The 19,641-nt window shown below is 36.7% G+C and overlaps 2 protein-coding genes across 3 annotated transcripts; both read right to left on the bottom strand.

The window, feature by feature from the left end:
• Positions 1-10,728: 10,728 nt before the first annotated feature.
• Positions 10,729-11,545, bottom strand: LOC109613179 (uncharacterized). The gene is made up of 3 exons (XM_020037737.2): positions 11,258-11,545; positions 11,027-11,194; positions 10,729-10,963 (listed from the first exon to the last, which is right to left on the bottom strand). Exons 1-3 carry the CDS (start codon positions 11,459-11,461, stop codon positions 10,802-10,804), a joined length of 534 nt encoding a protein of 177 aa, XP_019893296.1. The 5' UTR covers positions 11,462-11,545; the 3' UTR covers positions 10,729-10,801.
• Positions 11,546-13,411: 1,866 nt separating this feature from the next.
• On the bottom strand, positions 13,412-15,511 carry LOC131801441 (E3 SUMO-protein ligase ZBED1-like). Of its 2 annotated transcripts, none has more exons than XM_059120211.1 (3): positions 15,426-15,506; positions 13,717-15,356; positions 13,412-13,663 (listed from the first exon to the last, which is right to left on the bottom strand). In XM_059120211.1, exons 1-3 carry the CDS (start codon positions 15,451-15,453, stop codon positions 13,472-13,474), a joined length of 1,860 nt encoding a protein of 619 aa, XP_058976194.1. In that variant the 5' UTR covers positions 15,454-15,506; the 3' UTR covers positions 13,412-13,471. The 2 variants fall into 2 exon arrangements, with proteins under 2 accessions (XP_058976194.1, XP_058976193.1); XM_059120210.1 differs by having other exon boundaries at positions 13,413-13,663; positions 13,717-15,359; positions 15,426-15,511.
• Between the last annotated feature and the right edge of the window lie 4,130 nt (positions 15,512-19,641).

The following is a 19,641-nucleotide window of genomic DNA, read 5'->3' on the forward strand; positions in this document are numbered from 1 at the left end:
AAGGCGTGCGCCTACCACACATGACAATGGACACCAGGGGCCATGTGGTGGAACATACAGTGCTCCATGGATGGCCACAACAAAGAGTAAACAAATTTTGACATTTTGTTTCATAATGACAATTTTGACATTTTGCATAAATCAGTTGCAGCTCTTGTTCTGAGTTGTTGCTAATGGCTTTGCTTCTGCTGCTACTTCTTGTGTTGTTGTGGCTGTGGCAAAAAAATTCCAAAACTTCGAGAAGAGACTTATTAAAATATTAGCCAAATTAAATTCTGGCTTTATGTTTAATAATAAAGTCACGCAAATATTTCAACTGGCCACTGAGAGTCTCGTGGGTTTCAAATTCGTTTGCATTGAAGGGTGGTTTCAAGATTTTGGGAAACACAATTTTAAATTAAAAATGGAATAATTTGTTATTATACCCATGGTACCATGGAAGAATTACAAGCTAACCCTTTCAGGCCAGCTGGTATCAATTTGATATGTCAAAAAATTGTTGTAATTTGAATTCGCCTTCATTTACACATAAGAAAATTGTTGCATGATTTCAAACTGCTATTGATAGAAAATAGAGATTTTACGTTTTTATAGAGTATGAGGGAAAAAGTGTATATTCAACATATGGTAGACATAGGTAATATTGAGATCTAAAATTCGTGGATATTTGAAATAAGTGAAGCAGGGAATCAATTTCATATAGGAGATAAACCGATACACGGAATTTCATCATCTTATTTGTACGGATTTTCAACTATGTTATACACTATAGGGCTTCAACAGTGAAAGGTGAATGATTCCAAAGCATATTGGATTGGTTTGGGGAACAAAACATTGGCAATTTTTGGGGTGTGATTAAACATTGAGATAATTTTTTTATTTCAAATTGTTCGAATGTATTAAAGTTATCTATATATAAAAGACTTCCTGTCTGCTATACATTTCATAGCTAAGCAAATAATATGCGTGGACTCACAGTAGACTCAGCCCCCTGTATCTTCTGCAATCTTTGATCCAAATCTTAAGTAAGCCTGAGGAGTAAATATACCCTAAAGTACCTTTTAGGTAGCATGTCACTACAGCGAGAAAGCTGACGATGTAGCAAAAGAAACAAGTAAAAAAGCTGTAAGTTCGGCCGGGCCGAACTTTTAATACCCTCCACCATTTGGTACAAATTTGGCGATTTCCAAAAAAACTTCAAATGCGAAATTTAAAACAATCCCGGTAAATAATGTCGCTAAAATCATCAAAATACCGAATATCGGGGGGTACGGTATATGGGGCCTATACGAAGACGTGGACCTACATGGTCCATTTTCTGTTTTCTGCTGCAGTATCTATTACGAACTTCAAATACCAAATTTGGAACGGTTCCGTTAAATAATGTCGCTAAAATCATCAAAATACCGAATATCGGGGGGTACCGTTATATGGGGGCTATACGAAGACGTGGACCTGCACAGATAATTTTCTGTCCTAGGCTGTAGTATCCATTACGAACTTCAAATGCCAAATTTGAAACAATTCCGGTGAATAATGTCGCTAAAATCATCAAAATACCGAATATCGAGAGGTACCGTTATATGGGGGCTATATGAAAACTTGGACCTACATGACCCATTTACGAACTTAACCTGCCTACTGAAAAAATGAACACGTGTGCAAAATTTTAGCCTTCTATCTCAATTCGTACGAAAGATAGCGTGATTACAACAGACAGACGGACAGACAGACAGACAGACAGACAGACAGACAGACAGACACACAGACAGACAGACGGACATGGCTAAATCGTCTTAGAATTTTACGCTGATCAAGAATATATATACTTTGTTGGGTCTGACGTGAGTATTTCGAGGAGTTACAAACGGAATGACAAAATTAATATACCCTCCATAGTATGGTGGAGGGTATAAAAAGGGTATACAAAACCTAATTTAAAGCATCAAAACTAATTTTCCGGATATTTTCTTGTAAAGAACATTATCGCTGTTTAATATGAAATCAACGTTGCCAACGTTACCAAGACTGCATGCTGTGTAAGGATGATGAAGAGATAACAACGATTGGACATCTATTATCGCAAATGTCCTTCGTTGGCGCGCTGGGGACTACGATCACTCCATTTCCAGTCTCTGTGATTTTTAAAAATGTTGTATTGAACGTGCTATAATCAAACCAAGATGCAGCGGCTTCAGCATTACTTTCTATCGATGTTGGAAGTTTTGAATATTTGCTTTTGTAATAGAAAAAACAAAAATTTTGAAAATTTTTAATTCAATATTTTGATTGGAAAAATAATTTGCCCCAAATTTTGTACTTCAAATTAATTTGCCCTGACTACAACTTTGATATATCAAGTTTCAAGTTGTTTTGTTGTAATTTTCGCCTATGTTGCTACCTGGTATTTCTACCATGCATGGTACAATATTTTTCTAAGTGTGCCCGACATCTGCCAATTTTGTGTATGTATTTATTTTTCAGAAAAAAAAACAAAATATTTTCAAAATCAATGATTGGAAGACTCGTCAATTGCGAGACGCGCATTAAAGCTATTCACCAGTTTTGCCATGGAATTGAAAGATAAAACTGTTAAGATCATATTTTGAAAGAAAATCCAGGAATTTCATTCATTTTTCATGCTCTTTGACTGATTTTAAAAATGAGGAATAATATTGAATAAATGAAAACAATTTATTGCATGCAAATTTGATAGAAAGCGGGCATAGCCCCAGGGCTGTATTTTTGGAGTGTCGCGAAGCTGTTCTACCTCTTTATTGTACCATGATTATACCCTCCACCTTGAAAAGGAAGGTATATTAACTTTGTCATTAGGTTTTTAAAATCCCTAAATATTTTTCGTGGACCCCATAAAGTATATACAGGGTGAAATAAAAAACTGCAATAAAGTCACACGCCATAATTTTTTCATTTTTTTTTTAAATTTTATTGAATGAAAGCAAAAAATATCGGAAATAGCATCAAATTTTAGAATAAGTTTAGATTTGTTCGAATTGGTCAACTTTGGCAAGAATTAGGGCCTTCAAACGGCCAATGAAACCGTCACACGCTGCCCGAATGTTGCTCTGCTGTATTTTGGTTCATTCCCGGCAAAGCGCTTGCTTGAGGTGATCGACAATTTGGTATTTTTTAGTGCCAATCTTGCTTTCCAAAATAATCCAGACACAATAGTCCAACGGATTGATATCCGGAGATTTTGGTGGCCATTGTGCGCTGGAAATGAAGCGAGGAATCTCGTTTTGTCACCATTCTTGGGTGTCGCGTGTTGAGTGCGATGCTGCTGAGTCCTGTTGGAATGTCCAAGGTCTCCGGCCAAAATGTTTGCGTGCCCAAGGCTTTAATACACCCTCCAGAATATTTTCGCTGATGCCACGGTCGATTAATACGAGCGGAGGGTTCTGGTGGCCAACCGAAGGTGCATACTTTCAGCTGACCTCTTTGGCAAGTAAACATGATCTTTCTTTATTTACAAACTGCTGGACAACGAATGTTTTCTCATCGGAGAAAACCAAATTCAGTAGTTCACAACTTTCGACCAAGCGAAGCAACTCTTTAGCTCTTTTGAGTCTATGTTCTTTCTGTTGCAGTGTAAGTTCTTGCACTTTTTGGAATTCCAATGGCTTTACCTCGAGCTCATTTTCAATATTTGCCGAATGGAATATTGCGATATGTTCAACTCACGAGCCATTTTTCGGCCACTGCGATGCGGGTTTCGATCAAGTCGCTTCTCTACTTTTCGAACCAGTTCTGCTGATATTGCTGTTTTCTCCCATCCACTTCCTTGACGTCGGGCTGCGCTACCAGTAACAAGGTAACGAGCGATGGTACAAGACAAAAAAGACTTATTCACATTTAAATGCTGGAGTGCTCTAACGATAGCCACTTGTGGTTTTCCAGCCAAATATCAAGAAATCACAGTATCACTCTTGAATTCCATTACGAATAACTTTTTTCTGTGAAAAACAGCCAATTTATTCTAAAAACGATGAGTCTCTTAGATTGTATGATTTTGGAAAATAGTGGTTTCAGACCCATGATGTTTAATCGAAAAAGGGGAACAATCAGGTTCAACAGTTTTCTTAGAGGAATCTTCATTTCAGTGAAAGCGCTTCATATCGGCAGAAACTTTAGCGCAAATTGGAGTCATATGGACGCAAATTTGGCTGTCAAATTGTCGGCTCGACTCTAGCCTTTGATTACTTGCTACACCCTCCACCATAGTATGGAGGGTAAATGTCTTTCCATTTGTAGCACCTCGAAATATACATTTTAGACCCCACAATGTACATATATTCTTGATCAGCATAAAATTCTATGTCGATTTAGCGATGTCCGTCCGTCTGTCCATCTGTGGAAATCACTCTAGCTTCCGAACTTATTGAAATAGATTGATAAAATTTTACTCAAATATATATTATGTCTGCAGGACTTTTGGTATTAAAAATGAGCCATGTAAGTCCACGTTTTGGTATAGCCCACATATAACGGTACCTCCCGATATTCGGTATTTTGATGATTTTAGCTACATTATTCACCGATTTTTATACCTTACATCACAAGGTGATCAGGGTATTATGTCTTTGTGCATTTGTTTGTAGCAGGCAAAAGGAAACGAGATAGACCCATAGTTCCTTTTGATGATCTGCATAGAATCACATTCTGAGTCGATTTATGCATGTCCGACCCCATATATATCTTCGTCTGATTTGCCTTTTATTTTGCACCAAACTTGTAATATCAGCCCGAATAGTATGGAATTGTGCACATACAACCAAATTAGGTCTGAAAATAAATATGCCAAATTTGATCGAAATCGGTTCAGATATAGCTGTAGCTCAAATATATATTGTTCATCCGATTTGTTATTTTAGTCCTCCGCAGACGTAATATGCACTCTGTAACAACAATATTTGGGGAAATATATCAAATACAGCTCAGAAATACCTTTGCTAAGCTTTATCGAGATCGCTTCGGATTTGGATATAGCTCCCATATATAACTTCGTCCAATTTACCTTTTATTGTGCACCAAACGTCTAATATTTGCCCAAATGGGATGAAATTTGGCACATTCGACAGAAATGAGTCTAGAAGCTAGTATGTCAAATTTTGTGAAGACCGGTTCAGATATAGCTATAGCTCCCATATATATTGTTCATCCGATTTCTTATATTTGTTACCCACAGCCATAATATGCACTCCATAGCAACGATATTCAGGGAAATATATGAAATACAGAAATATCTTTGCCAAATTTTATGAAGATCGGTTCCGATATATCAAATCGGCAATACAAGTCCGTATTTTAAAGGAAACAAATGCTTTGGCATATTTAGTCTTTTGAACTTTAAATTATAACAAGTAAGCAAAGGCTACAGTCGAGCGGGGCCGACCGTTAAATACCCTACAACACTATAATAAATGATACAGTTTATATAGGCGAGATACTCGAAAGAATTCCACAAGATATTGTGCCAAATAATAAAGAAAACCATCAGGTTTCGTTCTCTAATTTTCGAATTATAGCAACTTAAACTAATTTGCTCATTTCCAATTTGGCTTTTGCAATGTCCGGTAACCCCCATTCAAATGTGCGTGAGGATCGGTTGATAATTACGACCTGCTGACAATTTTGCAGTTTTTTGGTCCATTTCAACCCCTAAATATATGGCGATCATCTCCAAAAAGAGTAGGCTTCTATTCTGACCCTCATCTTATCCCCATGCAAAATTTCGTAAGGATCGGGCCATAAATGTGATCTGTATATGATATCCTGATATCCTAACTACTTAGTTTTGTTAGCCGTAGAAATATTACCAAATGTTTAATTCAAAATGAAAATATGCCAAAAATATGACAAAATTGAAAAAATATGAGAAAATGTTACAAAATTAATATTTTCAACTTTTGAGAGATATTTTTATGCGATTTTTTAGACGTTTTTCCTTTCCTGCCAAGAGGCCCTTCTGAATTAATGAGAACTGTCGAAATCAGTTCAGCCGTTCTCGACATATAAGAGATCTTTCAAGCATATCTTCTTTGATAGACATATATATCGCACATATTTCGCTATATATCCGATTTGTTGGATGTTAACATCAATGTAAAGATCAGAAGTACCCTTGTCATGGCTTTGTGATTTCGCCGGGATTTAAAATATTCGCGGTTTAATGAAAAATTTTGAATTTTTTCAACACAAAAGATATGGTATATTTTACCCGCTAAATATTATCCGATGACCACCCAAATTGGTAGGCTTCTTCCCCGCTCTAAACTCTAGCTACAAGTCGATTGGTCTATATTATGCGATCATCTCCAAAAGAAATAGGGTTCTATTCTGACCTAAGACCCACCTCCATTCTAAATTTCGTGAAGATCGGGCCATAATTGCGACCTGTAGAGTGATTACAAATTAAGATGGACAGACGGACAGACGGACGGACGGACATACATAGCTAGATCGACTCAGCTCGGCGAGCTAGGAAGATCCATATATACTTTCCTATATGGGAAACCAATATTTCGAGGTGTTACATAAATTCTGGCCCAATCAAACTTATATGTGGGGCTCAACTAAATTAGCAAAGTGGTGTAGGGTATTCTAAAGCCCGACTTTTTTTATGTTTCGCATTTGTATATTGTATTGGCTTATGACGAAAGTTACCTATGCATGTCCATATCGTCTTCCCCAATATAACAGCTATAGGTATTTTTAAGATTTTAACAGAATTTTTAACGGATTTTATTGTTTTTGAGAATTGCCAATAAATAAATAATTAAATGTGTATACGGTTATAGTTATGGTTATGGCTACGGTAATGTTGCATGTTACGTGTAATTGAACCTTTTCACAAAATCCTCTTACAATATTATTTGAGAATTTTTGCTGAACTTATCATACCTACATCCTCTTCTCAAATAAATTTTATTACAGTGACACTTTTGGAAATCTTTCGAAGAGGGATAAACACTATGATCACAATTTGTGCAAACGGCTGTTGTTATTGTTTTTTTTTTTTTTTTTTTTTTTTGATAATTTTTGGTCGTACGTGACACATTGTGAGGTGTTTCATATCATTTCATGTCATTAGAGCCTAAACAGAATTCCCCCCAAAGAAATGTATCCTTTCTTAATAAAATTATTAACCCTCCTTCCCCTCGAAAGGGGGATTAAACGGTGATATCACTCTTTAGAATGCCCAAAGATTTCATTTGCAACATTTAACTGACACTTGATCTTGTGATGTGTCAAATTAAGAGGCTGTAGTTAGTGAATCTGTTGTCCAGCTTTCAGGCATCACCTTCTCTTGATCTGCTTTTTTATTCTCGAAAGATGATCGTGCGACTTTTCCTTTGCCCTTGATTTTTTTATTCTTAAAATGCTGCCACTAAGCACCATATGTAGATCCAGATTTTGGCCATTCGTTCATACGTGTATGTGTGTGTGTGTGTGGTTGCCACTTGTGTGGAGCGTTCTCTTGGTGGCTGACGATACCTTTTGTCCATGTCATGGACTTAACCTTTTGTACTCTGATATGGGCTCAGGTTGTTTGGCTCTTGTGTTATTGTGTCATTATGTTGATATTTTTCTCAAAATATGACATTGGCGCATACTTAAGTACCTTGAATGACGTAGGCATGAATATTCATCAAGATTATCGTCGTGGTCGTCGTCATCTTGAACGGGGGGTTCTGCCAGGTCGTTGTCATGCTGAAGCAGATGATGATGATGATGCTGATGCTGACGACGATGAACATCAGTGTCACGATCGAATGCAACAAATACGTGAATCTTGGTAAATTGTTGTGATTTTTGTCCAACGCATTCATCCCTCCACGGCAGATTATCAGGTGAAGGGGACCGAATTTTTGAGCATTTGAATATCTGAGCCAGCGAGTGTGTGAACACTTTTGTTAGGGGCCACACGTGTTGATAGTTCTTGGAGTTTTTGTATCTCTTCATACCACTCGCCTGATGTTGTGTTTGTTGCAATCTTAACACGTTCAGGCAGCAAGCAACACGTAGGTGGCTTTTTGTAACATTTGAGACTTGGCCATTGTTGTTGTTGCCATCATCAGCATCCACATTGTGGATTGATTACACTAAGTACTGGTGTGATGTCTTCATATCTCAGCTTGTTTAGCCACACTGCGCACACATACAATCGGACCATCATGTTTTGACATATGGATAAAAATCATCCAGATGATGATGATGTGCAGAATATTGTTTTGATATGGGCGCTAAGACAACTTTGGTGGTCCCTAAGTGGTTTAAATTTGAAAAACTCGTGAATGATAAGATCCAAAATATAATTCTGATTAATTTTTATTGAGAAACTGAAGAGATGTTAAAGAAATCCTGTGGCAATTGAAATAAGTGTTGGGAGTTTTATCTTCTAGTCTTCTATGAGAAGATCCTTCTAGTCTTCTGTGAGTAGACCTTTTGGTCCTTTGTAAGAATGCCCTTCTGGCCTCCTATGAGAAGATCCTTTTGGTCTCCTATGAAAAGACCCTCTGGTTTTCTATAGAAAGACACTTTGGATCTTTTATAGAATGACCCTTCTGTTTTTCTATAGAAAAACCCTTCTGGTCTTCTATGATAAATCCCTCCTGGTCTTCTATGAGAGAGAACTTTCTGATCTTCTATGAGAGAGAACCTTCTGGTCTTCTATGAAAGGAGGATCTTCTGATTTTCTATACAAAGACCCTTCTTGTCTTCTATGAGAATACCCTCCCGGTCTTCTATGAGAGAAGAACCTTCTGGTCTTCTATGAGAAAAGACACTACTGGTCTTCTTTGAGAGAAACTCCTTCGGGTCTTCTATGAGAAAAGACTCTTCTTGTCGTCTATGAGAGAAGACCCCTCTGGTTTCTATGAGGGAAGACCCTTCTGGTCTTCTATGATAAAAGACCTTTATGGTCTTCTATGCGAGAAACCCCTTCTGGTATTTAATGAGAGAAACCCTTCTCGTCTTCTATGAGTGAAGACCCTTCTTATAAGAATACTCTTCTGGTATTTTGTGAGAAGACCCTTCTTAACTTCAATGAGGAGACCCTTCTGAAGACCATCTTGCATTCTGATCTTCTATGAGAAGACCTTTCTGGTCTTCTGTGATAGAAGACCCTTCTGAGTCTCCTTCTGGTCTTCTATGAGAGAAGACCCCTCTGGTCTTCTGTGATAGAAAGACCCTTCTGGTCTTCTGTGATAGAAAGACCCTTCTGGTCTTCTGTGATAGAAAGACCCTTCTGGTTTTCCATGAGAGAAGACCCTTCTCGTCTTCTATAGAAAGATCCCGTTGGTCTTCTATAAGTCAAGCCTTCTGATTCTATATAAGAAGACCATTCTGGTCTTCTATAGAAAGACCTTCTTGTCTAATATAAAATACCCTCTTGTCTTCTTAACCATGACCATCCCTTCTGGTCTTCTATGAGAAGACATTCTGGTCTTCTATACGAAGACCTTCTGGTCTTCTATACGAAGACCTTCTGGTCTTCTATACGAAGACCTTCTGGTCTTCTATACGAAGACCTTCTGGTCTTCTAAACGAAGACCTTCTGGTCTCCTATACGAAGACCTTCTGGTCTTCTATACGAAGACCTTCTGGTCTCCTATACGAATACCTTCTGGTCTTCTATACGAAGACCTTCTGGTCTCCTATACGAAGACCTTCTGGTCTCCTATACGAAGACCTTCTGGTCTTCTGTACAAAGACCTTCTGGTCTTCTATACGTAGACCTTCTGGTCTTCTATACGTAGACCTTCTGGTCTTCTATACGTAGACCTTCTGGTCTTCTATACGTAGACCTTCTGGTCTTCTATACGAAGACCTTCTGGTCTTCTATACGAAGACCATCTGGTCTTCTATACGAAGACCTTCTGGTCTTCTGTGATAGAAGACCCTTCTGGTCTTCTGTGATAGAAGACCCTTCTGGTCTTCTATGAGAGAAGACCCTTCTGGTATTTTATGCGAAGACCCCTCTGGTCTTCTTTACGAAGACCCTTATGGTCTTCTATACAAAGACCTTCTTGTCTTCTATAAGAGGACCTTCTGGTCTCCTATACGAAGACCTTTTGTTCTTCTATACGAAGACCTTCTTGTATTCTATACGATGACCTTCTGGTCTTCTATATGAAGAACTTCTGCTCTTCTAAACGAAGACCTTCTGGTCTTCTATACGAAGACCTTCTCGTCGTCTATATGAAGACCTTCTTGTCTTCTATACGAAGTACTTCTGGTCCTCTAAAAAAACACTTCTTGTCTTCAAGAAGAAGACCCTTCTGATCTTTTATAAAAATAACCTTCTGGATTTCTATAGAAAGACCCTTCTGGTCTTCTATAGAAATACCCTTCTGATCTTCTATAAAAAGACCCTACTGGCCTTCTATAGAAATACCCTTTTGTCTTCTTCTGTGAGAAGACCTATAAAAACTTCTAGGATTGTATAACATGACCATCTGGTCTTCTACAAGAAAACATTATGGTTATCTATAAATTATTTTATGATCTTTTAGAAAAAGGCCTTCTATCCTCCTATAAAATAACTTATTTTCTTATAAATAACCTCAGGTATTCTAGCAGAAGGTCCTCTGTTCTTATATATTGAAAGGTCCTCTGGTCCTCCATATGAAGGTTTTCTATTATTATGTATAAGCCCATTTTCTGTATTTTATCTGCAGACTCACTTTTTTACATAATGTTTAATTGCGTCCAGAAGTTGCAATAGATGTTTTTATTATCTTTTTGTCTGACTGACTTCGTAAACTGAAGGTCATCAGTGTTATTCTCCAAATTTGGTCCTAGTGACAATGTAGACTTTAACATCTGCCTTCCAGTCGTTATACGCACCAACTTTCAAATTAAACATATATTCACCATTTGGTATTGGCAACATACGAAACATCTCTTCTTTCAGTACCAAATTCTCTACTATGATATCATGCTGTAAGAGAATTCAAATCAGACATTATACCGATAATTCCGATAATGCAACGCCTATACTTACATCAAAGGGGCATGTGTGATTGATGTTGGAGGTGCTCATAAAGGCATTAAAAAATATATTCAAGAACGGCATGCGCTTGCGATTCCTTTGAAATGCACAAAAATCCCCCGTGTTATTGTAGAGAAACGGCTGAAAAGCGTTGGCTTTTTTGTACAACGATAAATTTACCTAAAAAATTTAAAAAAAAAACCAAATTTATGACAATCGTCATCTTGCCCAATCGATTCATACCGAAACATTGGTCACCGGAATTTGATGTAATTTTACGTGAATATTTAGAGCTGATACTCCCCTCCGAATCATTTTGATGCGACATATTTCAAACGAGGCAAATTCTGGATGAAATTCTTTACACCTGACATTTGCAAAACGCAACTCACTGCGAACATTCAATGCGAGAAGACATAGGCAAAGTAGCGTTTTGATGCGCAACATTTTGGAAAATGCGGGTAAACATTTTATTTTTTAGAAATATTCTAAAACTAAATAATTATCATTTAATTGCTAGTTTTAAGTGATTTTTTTATTTTAATTAGGATTTATCGACCCTAGAAAAAAATTGAAAATTCCTATTCTTGAAAAATCAAATGGATGAGAATATATTGCGAAATAATTATTTATTTATTTTTTTTTTCTTTTTTTTTGGGTTCAGCCATTAAAAATCAATCATAAAAATGGTGAATGTTTAATAAAAAACCTTGAATGTGTTGGATTTAGAACGGATTTAGACTCGATTCCACTTTGGCGAAATAAATATCAGTTTCGGTCCTTCCATTATGAAAGTAGAACTAAAAATATAAGACACGTGGATCGGTGTTTTAAACTTTGCATCGCGACGTAAAAAAAATGGGCACGGATGTTCTGCTCATTTTTAGATTTAAAAAAATAAGGATTCTACGGAATCTTTGCATTTGACTTATCGAATAATGATTTTGGACCCTAGGACTCTTTAGACTCTGTGGGGGAGGTACCACAAGGAGTAGATCTATATATCTCATCTTAACACTAGATCTTGTGTTAAGTTTAAGAGAATCGGATGTTTATTTCGCCTTTTATGACAAATATGATTCTTCCAAAATATTAACCCGTTGGGGGGGAGGTACCAGTTGGTGTGGCCCGCTCTCTACCATAACTTAAACATATATTGTGTTAATGGAAATATGGAAATGTACCAAGTATAAATGGAATCGGATGTGAATTGAGCGTTTTGTGATCGTCAGGGGCATTCAAAATTTTCACCCTTTGTGGCGGAGGTACCAGAAGAAGTGAACCGATATATTCCATCTTCACACAAGACCGTGGGTTAACAAAAATAAATTATTGTGTGTGTAGTTTGAAGATCGGGCTGTTACATCACATTTTTTAAGAATTATAATTATTCAAAATTGTGATACTTTGTGGGTGAGGTACTTGATGGAGTGGACCGATATTGTCCATTTTCTCACCTGACCATAGATGGTCTGTCAGAAATTCTGACGTATATTACATACTTTTCCGACGTATCATAGAGCTGTCAAACTATCGATATTCGTCCCATTCAATAGTTTCGATAGTTTGTTGTAAAACTATCGATAGTATCGGATATGTAACCAGCGCAATTATGAATAAAAATTTCTCCCTTTAAAAAATCCTCAAGAACAATTCACCAATTCAATTTCCAATTTTCCAACTCAATTTTTCAAATAATTTTTTTCATTAGGAATTTTTATTCATAATTGGACTGAATATTGCATTTCTCGCCTGGTTAGTGCAGCATGACGAATTCGACTATTATCTAAAGTCATATGGAGTTTTTCGAGCCCCGGAGCCTAATATTGGGAGGGATATTTTGTATAGAGGCGAGCCTAATATGGGGAGGGATATTTTGTAAGACATACAAGAAACAGATGGACAGATTCGAATTCGTAACATTCTTTCAACGGTATAGGACCGGTTAAAGTTGACCGGGAAGGCTATATGATTAAATCATGTTTACTGATTATCTACAAATCAGTATTATTTTTCCTGAAGAACAAATTACCAATATATTTTAAACAACAAAATAACATTTTTATTCAAGAATATAAAAAGGAAAAAACAAAAGCGCTAATAGCAATGACTTAGTAAATTCATGAGATCATTGAATGAACTATATATAGTGCTTTAAGGCGAATCCATAAAATTACATTTAAAATTAAAATACGTTCTATTAAAAATAAATATTTTTAAATATTAATTTAAATTTTTTTTAAGTTCCAATTAAAATAAAATTTTTTGAATTCATTATCGCTTTAATGAAACATTTTTTGGAACATAAAAACAAACTTTTGAACGACTATCTTATTTAAATAAAAATTTTGAAATCCAAAAAAGATACGTTGATTTTCAATTTCAATACAATTGAAAAAATTGTGTTCTTTAAGACTAATATTGGTATCGAAGCATATACTATTTTCTATGTGAAAATTATTGGGTAATCCAGTCATTTTTGTTTAAAAAAAGAAGAATGTCTACATTTTTGGATTTTAGGCAAGTTCTTCTCTCTGAAATTATTAAGCCAGCTTTGCTGAACATCCTTTCCGATTCGGTTGAAGTGGCTGGAATACATAAATAACGTGTCGCACATATTTTAAGTGAAGACATGTCATTGGCATTATACTGTAAAAATAATGTTACGTTAATATGTTATGTAGTTAAATCATCATTCTTACTCTCCAATATTCCAGTGAATCACTTTCTGTCGGAGCATTTTCATTTTCAAAATACTGTCGAGTATAGACTATTGCATCAACTCGGCTTGTTCTTACTTTGTTAGCTATTTTACTTTTCATAAAATTAAGGAGTGGCTGTTGTGGTTCATTGTTCATGCTTCGTGAAGTTGACGGTTCTACAGTTGAAGAATGCCCCTTACATATAGCAGCCATTTCATTTTCTAGGACTTTTGATGCTTGATCTGCATTAAACACAGATCGGAATCCTTCTTTTTTAAACCGTGGATCTAATAATGTGCCTAATCTTGTTGCCGTTCGGTCCTCATAAGGAAATAAACGCTTCTTTATCCGCTCGATTAAGAATAGGCACGCTTGGAGTCCTTCTGGTGTCTTCATTTTTCCTTTTAGCTCTTGAAGACTTTGGAAGAGGCCACATGTTAATGGTATTATTAAGGAAACTGATACAGATGAACTCAATGACGTCTGTACGGTGGCATTTTCAAAGGGCGATAGAATTTCTTTAAGATCCTTCAAGAAGTCAATTTCATCTGCAGTCAGAGGTGATGGAGCTTTTGATGTTGCTAATAGTACAGTTGAAATAAAGTCATTTGTAAGCAATATTCTCTCAATCATCCTGTATGCGCTATTCCAACGTGTGGGCACCTCCTGCAGCAGACTATACGGTTTAACTGTCGCTTGTATGTCCTTAAACTTTTGATATGCGATTGTGCTGGACTTAAAAAATGTCACGATTCGTTTACACTTTGCTAAAACATTTTCTTTTATAAATGTTTGGTTTAAACAGTCTTGAACCAAAAGGTTTATTGTGTGCGCATAGCATGGAAGATGACGTTTCTGTAGCAGCTCACATGCTTTAATCATAGTGCTGTCATTATCTGTAACAACGCACACGACCTTCTCCATAATACCCCATTCGTTGAAAACAGCACGCAACGAAGATGCAATATTATCTGAACCGTGATTAGTGGCCACTAGAAGTTTTTTTGTTGATAAAACAGCTGAACGTAAGGTGAATTCATTCGTGATGAAGTGACACGTGACAGTTAAATAACCTTCATTTGCACGAGATGTCCAACAGTCCGTAGTAATTGAGCAGTAATCGACTTCATTAAGAATATCTTGCAATTTATCTTTGATTTTTTTGTGCAAATTTGCCATATGCACATTTTGTAAAGTATTACGAGATGGCAATTCGTAGCGAGGGTCTAAACATTTTATAAATTTCTGAAAACCCTTGTCATTGACAATGCTGAATGGCTGGACATCGGAAGCAATCATACCCATTAAGGCACTGTCAATTGCTTGTTTACGTTCCGAGGTATTTGCATACGTTTCAACGTTTTTAAGAAAGGGTTTGATAGTATTTGCTGGTTTTAGCAATTCTCGGAAAGTCGGGTGAGCTCGTTTGAGATGGTCGAAAAGGTTTGATGTGTTGCCGCTGGTTTTATATGTTTGGGAACATACACGACATTTAGCATGTTTTCCATCTTTCGTTTTTTCAAAAAAGGCCCATGCTTCTGATGACATCTTTCTTGTTCTTATTTTTTCAAATCCAATATCAGATTCACTACCACTGTTGATATTGCCAATATCAATTACATTTTCTTTGCTGGCTGAGTCTGCTATATACGTTGTTAATAAAATGTTAATACACACAAATAACGAACAGGTCATAAATTAAATCTTACTTTTTGATCTTTTCAGGAACTTCTCCATGATTTGTAGAACCGTCAACTTAAATATAATTATTACTTAGCTGTTGTTTATTTCTCTTACCCAAAAAGTCGCAGCGTCACAACATACGCGTAAGTGATGACATTTTGCCGATACTATCGATAGTGATTAAAAACTATCGATATTCACTAAAAAAAATAAACTATCGATACTATCGATAGTGCTTTCGATAGTTTGACAGCTCTAACGTATCATACATACGTCGAAAAAGTCGTAAACCTAGACAAATAATAAGAGCTTTTGATAGCAACGTGGTGGTTGAATATAAAGGCATATTATAAGATGGGACATTTCATTCTTGCATTGATGCAATAGATGGCGTTGGTAGTGGAAAAATATGTTATGACACCATATCGTAACATAACATATATACATATTTGAGACCATATTTATCATATATGTTGATTTTATCCACAGCTTAACGCCATTTTTCGCGATATCGGAATAATATATTTCTGTAAATTTTCTAATGCATTTTTGCCATGTTGTCGCCCATATATTGCCTGATCGAGACGTTAAACGGCAATATGCATTTTGTTCAATCTTTACAATTTTACGTCTTTGGAACAAAACGCCAGCCTCAGGTTTTAAGCTCTCTGAAGTAACTTTCCTGATTTGGAAGATTTACACAAGGAAACTATCCTCATTAAGATCAGCGAGATTTCAATAATACGGCCTAAGCGTTTATCAACCAACTTGGGATGTATTATGTGGGATGTTACAGTATTTTAGAAGTTTATGACGTTTCATACTTTTTCTACGTTTTATACACGTATATGACATTTACAACTTTTCGACAGTCGAAAACCCAAAAAATCGTCAAACAAATCATCTCTGCATCTGACCTAGCAATGATGCAAATATTAAGATTTGCAAAGTTGGAGCAAAATCGAATTATCCTTTCTGTTTCTGTGCAGTAAAATTTTTTTTGAAAATTTCGAACTTTTGTGGGGGATGTAGCAGAAGGAGTGGAGCGATATTGTCCATCTCCGAACTCGATATAAGTTTGATAATATTATTACAAAGTTTCAAGTTTGAATCAAATCGGATATTCCCTTTAAGAGTTATCGTTCGAACCAACCATCAGATGGGCGAACAGACTAGCTAGATCGACTTTAAATGTCCTGAAATAGATTTTGTCCAAAGAGACCTAGGGTATAAGACTATTTTTTGGATGAGGAACGTTTTGGCCGTATATGATATATACCCCTCTAGCCATATGGCCGAGGGTATAATAAACTGACATAGGCTGAGACAGATGCATACGTCTGCAAAACCGACTTATACTTATTAAATTGTTCTTGGTATGTGGACTGTCCTATCTTCAGCATAATTAAAGGTTTAAAGGATTAAAATGTTCCGTGCGGACGATAATGTCACCATACTTATAAATCGTGTTACTGCGTGTTCGGGCTACGCTACGCCCGACGTCACGGAAGTGGACGGAAGAAAACAGCAGCATCAGCAGAAATGCTTTGAAAAGTAAAGAAGTGACTTGATCGAAACCCGCGTCGCAGTGGCCAAAATCTGGCTCATGAGCTGAACATATCGCAATATTCCATTCGGCAAATATTGACAAAGCCATTGAAATTCCAAAAAAATGCAAGAACTTACACCGCAACGGAAAGAAAATTGACTGAAAAGAGCTAAAGAGTTGCTTCGCTTGGCCGAAAGTGGTGAACTGCCGAATTTGGTTTTCTCCGATGAGAAAACATTCGTTGTCCAGCAGTTTGTAAACAAACAAAATGATCGTGTACGCTTGCCAAAGAGGTCAGCTGAAAATGTGCATCTTCGGTTGGCCACCAGAAATCAAAAGCCTGCAATAGTAATGGTATGGGCCGCCATAACAGCCGATGGTCACTCTCCGCTCGTAATAATCGACCGTGACATCAGAATAAATGCTGAATATTATAGCGAAAATGTTCTGGAGGGTGTATTAAAACCTTGGGCACCCAAACATTTTGGCCGCAGGGCTTGGACATTGCCACAGGATTTAGTACCATCGCACTCAGCACGCGCCACCCAAGAATAGTTACAAAATGAGGTTCCTCGCTTCATTTTTCAGCGTTGTACTATTGTGTCTGGAGTATTGTAGAACGCAAGGTTAGCACTGGCAAGTACACCCTTTGTATACCCTTCAACATTTCGTACAAATTTGGCATTTTTCAAAAAAATAAAATCCGTTAAAAATCCTGTTAAAATCTTAAAAATAACGAATGTAGCCTTGTATTGGGGTCTATACGACGACGTGGACCTGCATAAGCAACTTTTGTCATAAGCTATTACAATATTTAAATTGCGAAACTTGAAAAAAAAAAATCAGTTTATAATGTAGCTAAAATCACCAAAATACCGAATATAGGAAGGAACCAATGGGGTTATAAAACGTGTACCTGCACAGACAATTTTCTGGCACAGGCTGTAGTATCCATTACGAATTTCAAATACAAATTTTGAAATAATTCCGGTACATAATGTCGCTAAAATCATCAAAATACCGAATGTCGGTGGCATCGTTATATGGGGGCAAAACGAAGTCTTGGACCTGCACAGACAATTTTCTGTCATAGGCTGTAGTATCCATTACGAATTTCAAATCCCAAATTTGAAACAATTCCTGTAAATAATGTCCCTAAAATCATCAAAATACCCAATATCGGGAGGTACCGTTATATTGGGGCTATACGAAGACGTGGACCTACATGGTCTATTTTCCGTCCTAGGCTGTAGTATTCGTATAATTTTGAAACAACTTCGGTAAATAATGTCGCTAAAATCGTCAAAATACCGCATACCTGGAGGTATCGTGGGGGGCTACATGGCGCATTTTCAATATCAAAGGTCCCGCAGACATAATACACATTTGAGTTAATTTTTATCAACTTACTTCATATTGTTCGGAAGCTAGAGCAATTTCCACAGACGGATAGATGGACAGACGGACGGACATTGTAAATCGACATAGAAAATACCAAAGTGTCGATCACCTCAAGCAAGCGCTTCGCCGGGAATGGGCTAAAATACCGCAGAGCAGCATTCGGGCAGCGTGCGATGGTTTCATTGGCCGTTTGAAGGCCATAATTCGTGCCAAAAGTGACCAATTCGAACAAATCTAAACTTATTCTAAAATGTGATGCTATTTCCTACACCACAAGGTGGTCAGGGTATTATGTCTTTGTGCATTTGTTTGTAACAGGCAAAAGGAAACGAGATAGACCCATAGTTCCTTTTGATGATCTGCATAGAATCACTTTCTGAGTCGATTTATGCATGTCAGTCGGTCTGTCCGTCCGTCCGTCTGTCCATGTATTTTTGTGAACAAAATGCAGGTCGCATTTATTATCCGATTAAGATGAAATTTTCCACACAACATTTGTTTGGCCCAAGGACGAACCCTATTGAAATTGGAGATAATCGGTAAAAATTTAGATATAGCTCCCATATATATCTTCGTCCGATTTGCCTTTTATTGTGCACCAAACGTGTAATATCAGCCCGAATAGTATGGAATTTTGCACATACAACCAAATTAGGCCTAAAAATAAGCATGCCAAATTTGATGGAAATCGGTTCAGATATAGCTATAGCTCCCATATATATTGTTCATCCGATTTGTTATTTTTGTCCTCCGCAGCCGTAATATGCACTCTGTAACAACAATATTTGGGGAAATATATCAAATGCAGCTCAGAAATACCTATGCTAAATTTTATCGAGATCGGTTCAGATTTGGATATAGCTCCCATATATATTGTTCATCCGATTTGTTGTATTTGTTACCCACAGCCGTAATATGCACTCTGTAACAACGATATTCAGGGAAATATATCAAATACAGCTCAGAGATATCTTTGCCAAATTTTATCGAGATCGGTTTACCGATTTGGATATAGCTCCCATATATATCTTTATCTGATTTCAAATAAATTGTGCACCAAATGGGCAATACAAGTCCGAATTTAAAAGATACAAATGCTTCGGCGTATTTAGTCCTTTAAATTTTAAATTATAATTATAATCATAGGGTGTATGATTGAATTCTCCCATAAGAACTTTTACTTGTTATGTAGAGCTCAACTAAATTAGCAAAGTGGTGTAGGGTATCATAAAATCGTCCCGCCCGACTTTAGGACTTTCTTTACTGGTTTGATTTCATTCAATAAAATTTAG

This window comes from Musca domestica, unplaced genomic scaffold (genome assembly GCF_030504385.1).
Source record: "Musca domestica strain aabys unplaced genomic scaffold, Musca_domestica.polishedcontigs.V.1.1 16, whole genome shotgun sequence".
In the NCBI taxonomy this organism is placed as follows: Eukaryota; Metazoa; Arthropoda; class Insecta; order Diptera; family Muscidae; genus Musca; species Musca domestica.

Bases quoted from the DNA above. Each gene is read 5' to 3' on its own strand.
- LOC109613179 (XM_020037737.2), bottom strand. From the start codon at position 11,461: ATGTTGCGCATCAAAACGCTACTTTGCCTATGTCTTCTCGCATTGAAT. The intron at 11,195-11,257 runs GTATGAATCGAT...TAAATTTTTTAG, and splicing joins TTCCGGTGACCAATGTTTCG to GTAAATTTATCGTTGTACAA. The intron at 10,964-11,026 runs GTAAGTATAGGC...ATTCTCTTACAG, and splicing joins ATCACACATGCCCCTTTGAT to CATGATATCATAGTAGAGAA.
- LOC131801441 (XM_059120210.1), bottom strand. From the start codon at position 15,453: ATGGAGAAGTTCCTGAAAAGATCAAAAA. The intron at 15,360-15,425 runs GTAAGATTTAAT...CAACGTATATAG, and splicing joins GTTCCTGAAAAGATCAAAAA to CAGACTCAGCCAGCAAAGAA. The intron at 13,664-13,716 runs GTAAGAATGATG...TTATTTTTACAG, and splicing joins ATTCACTGGAATATTGGAGA to TATAATGCCAATGACATGTC.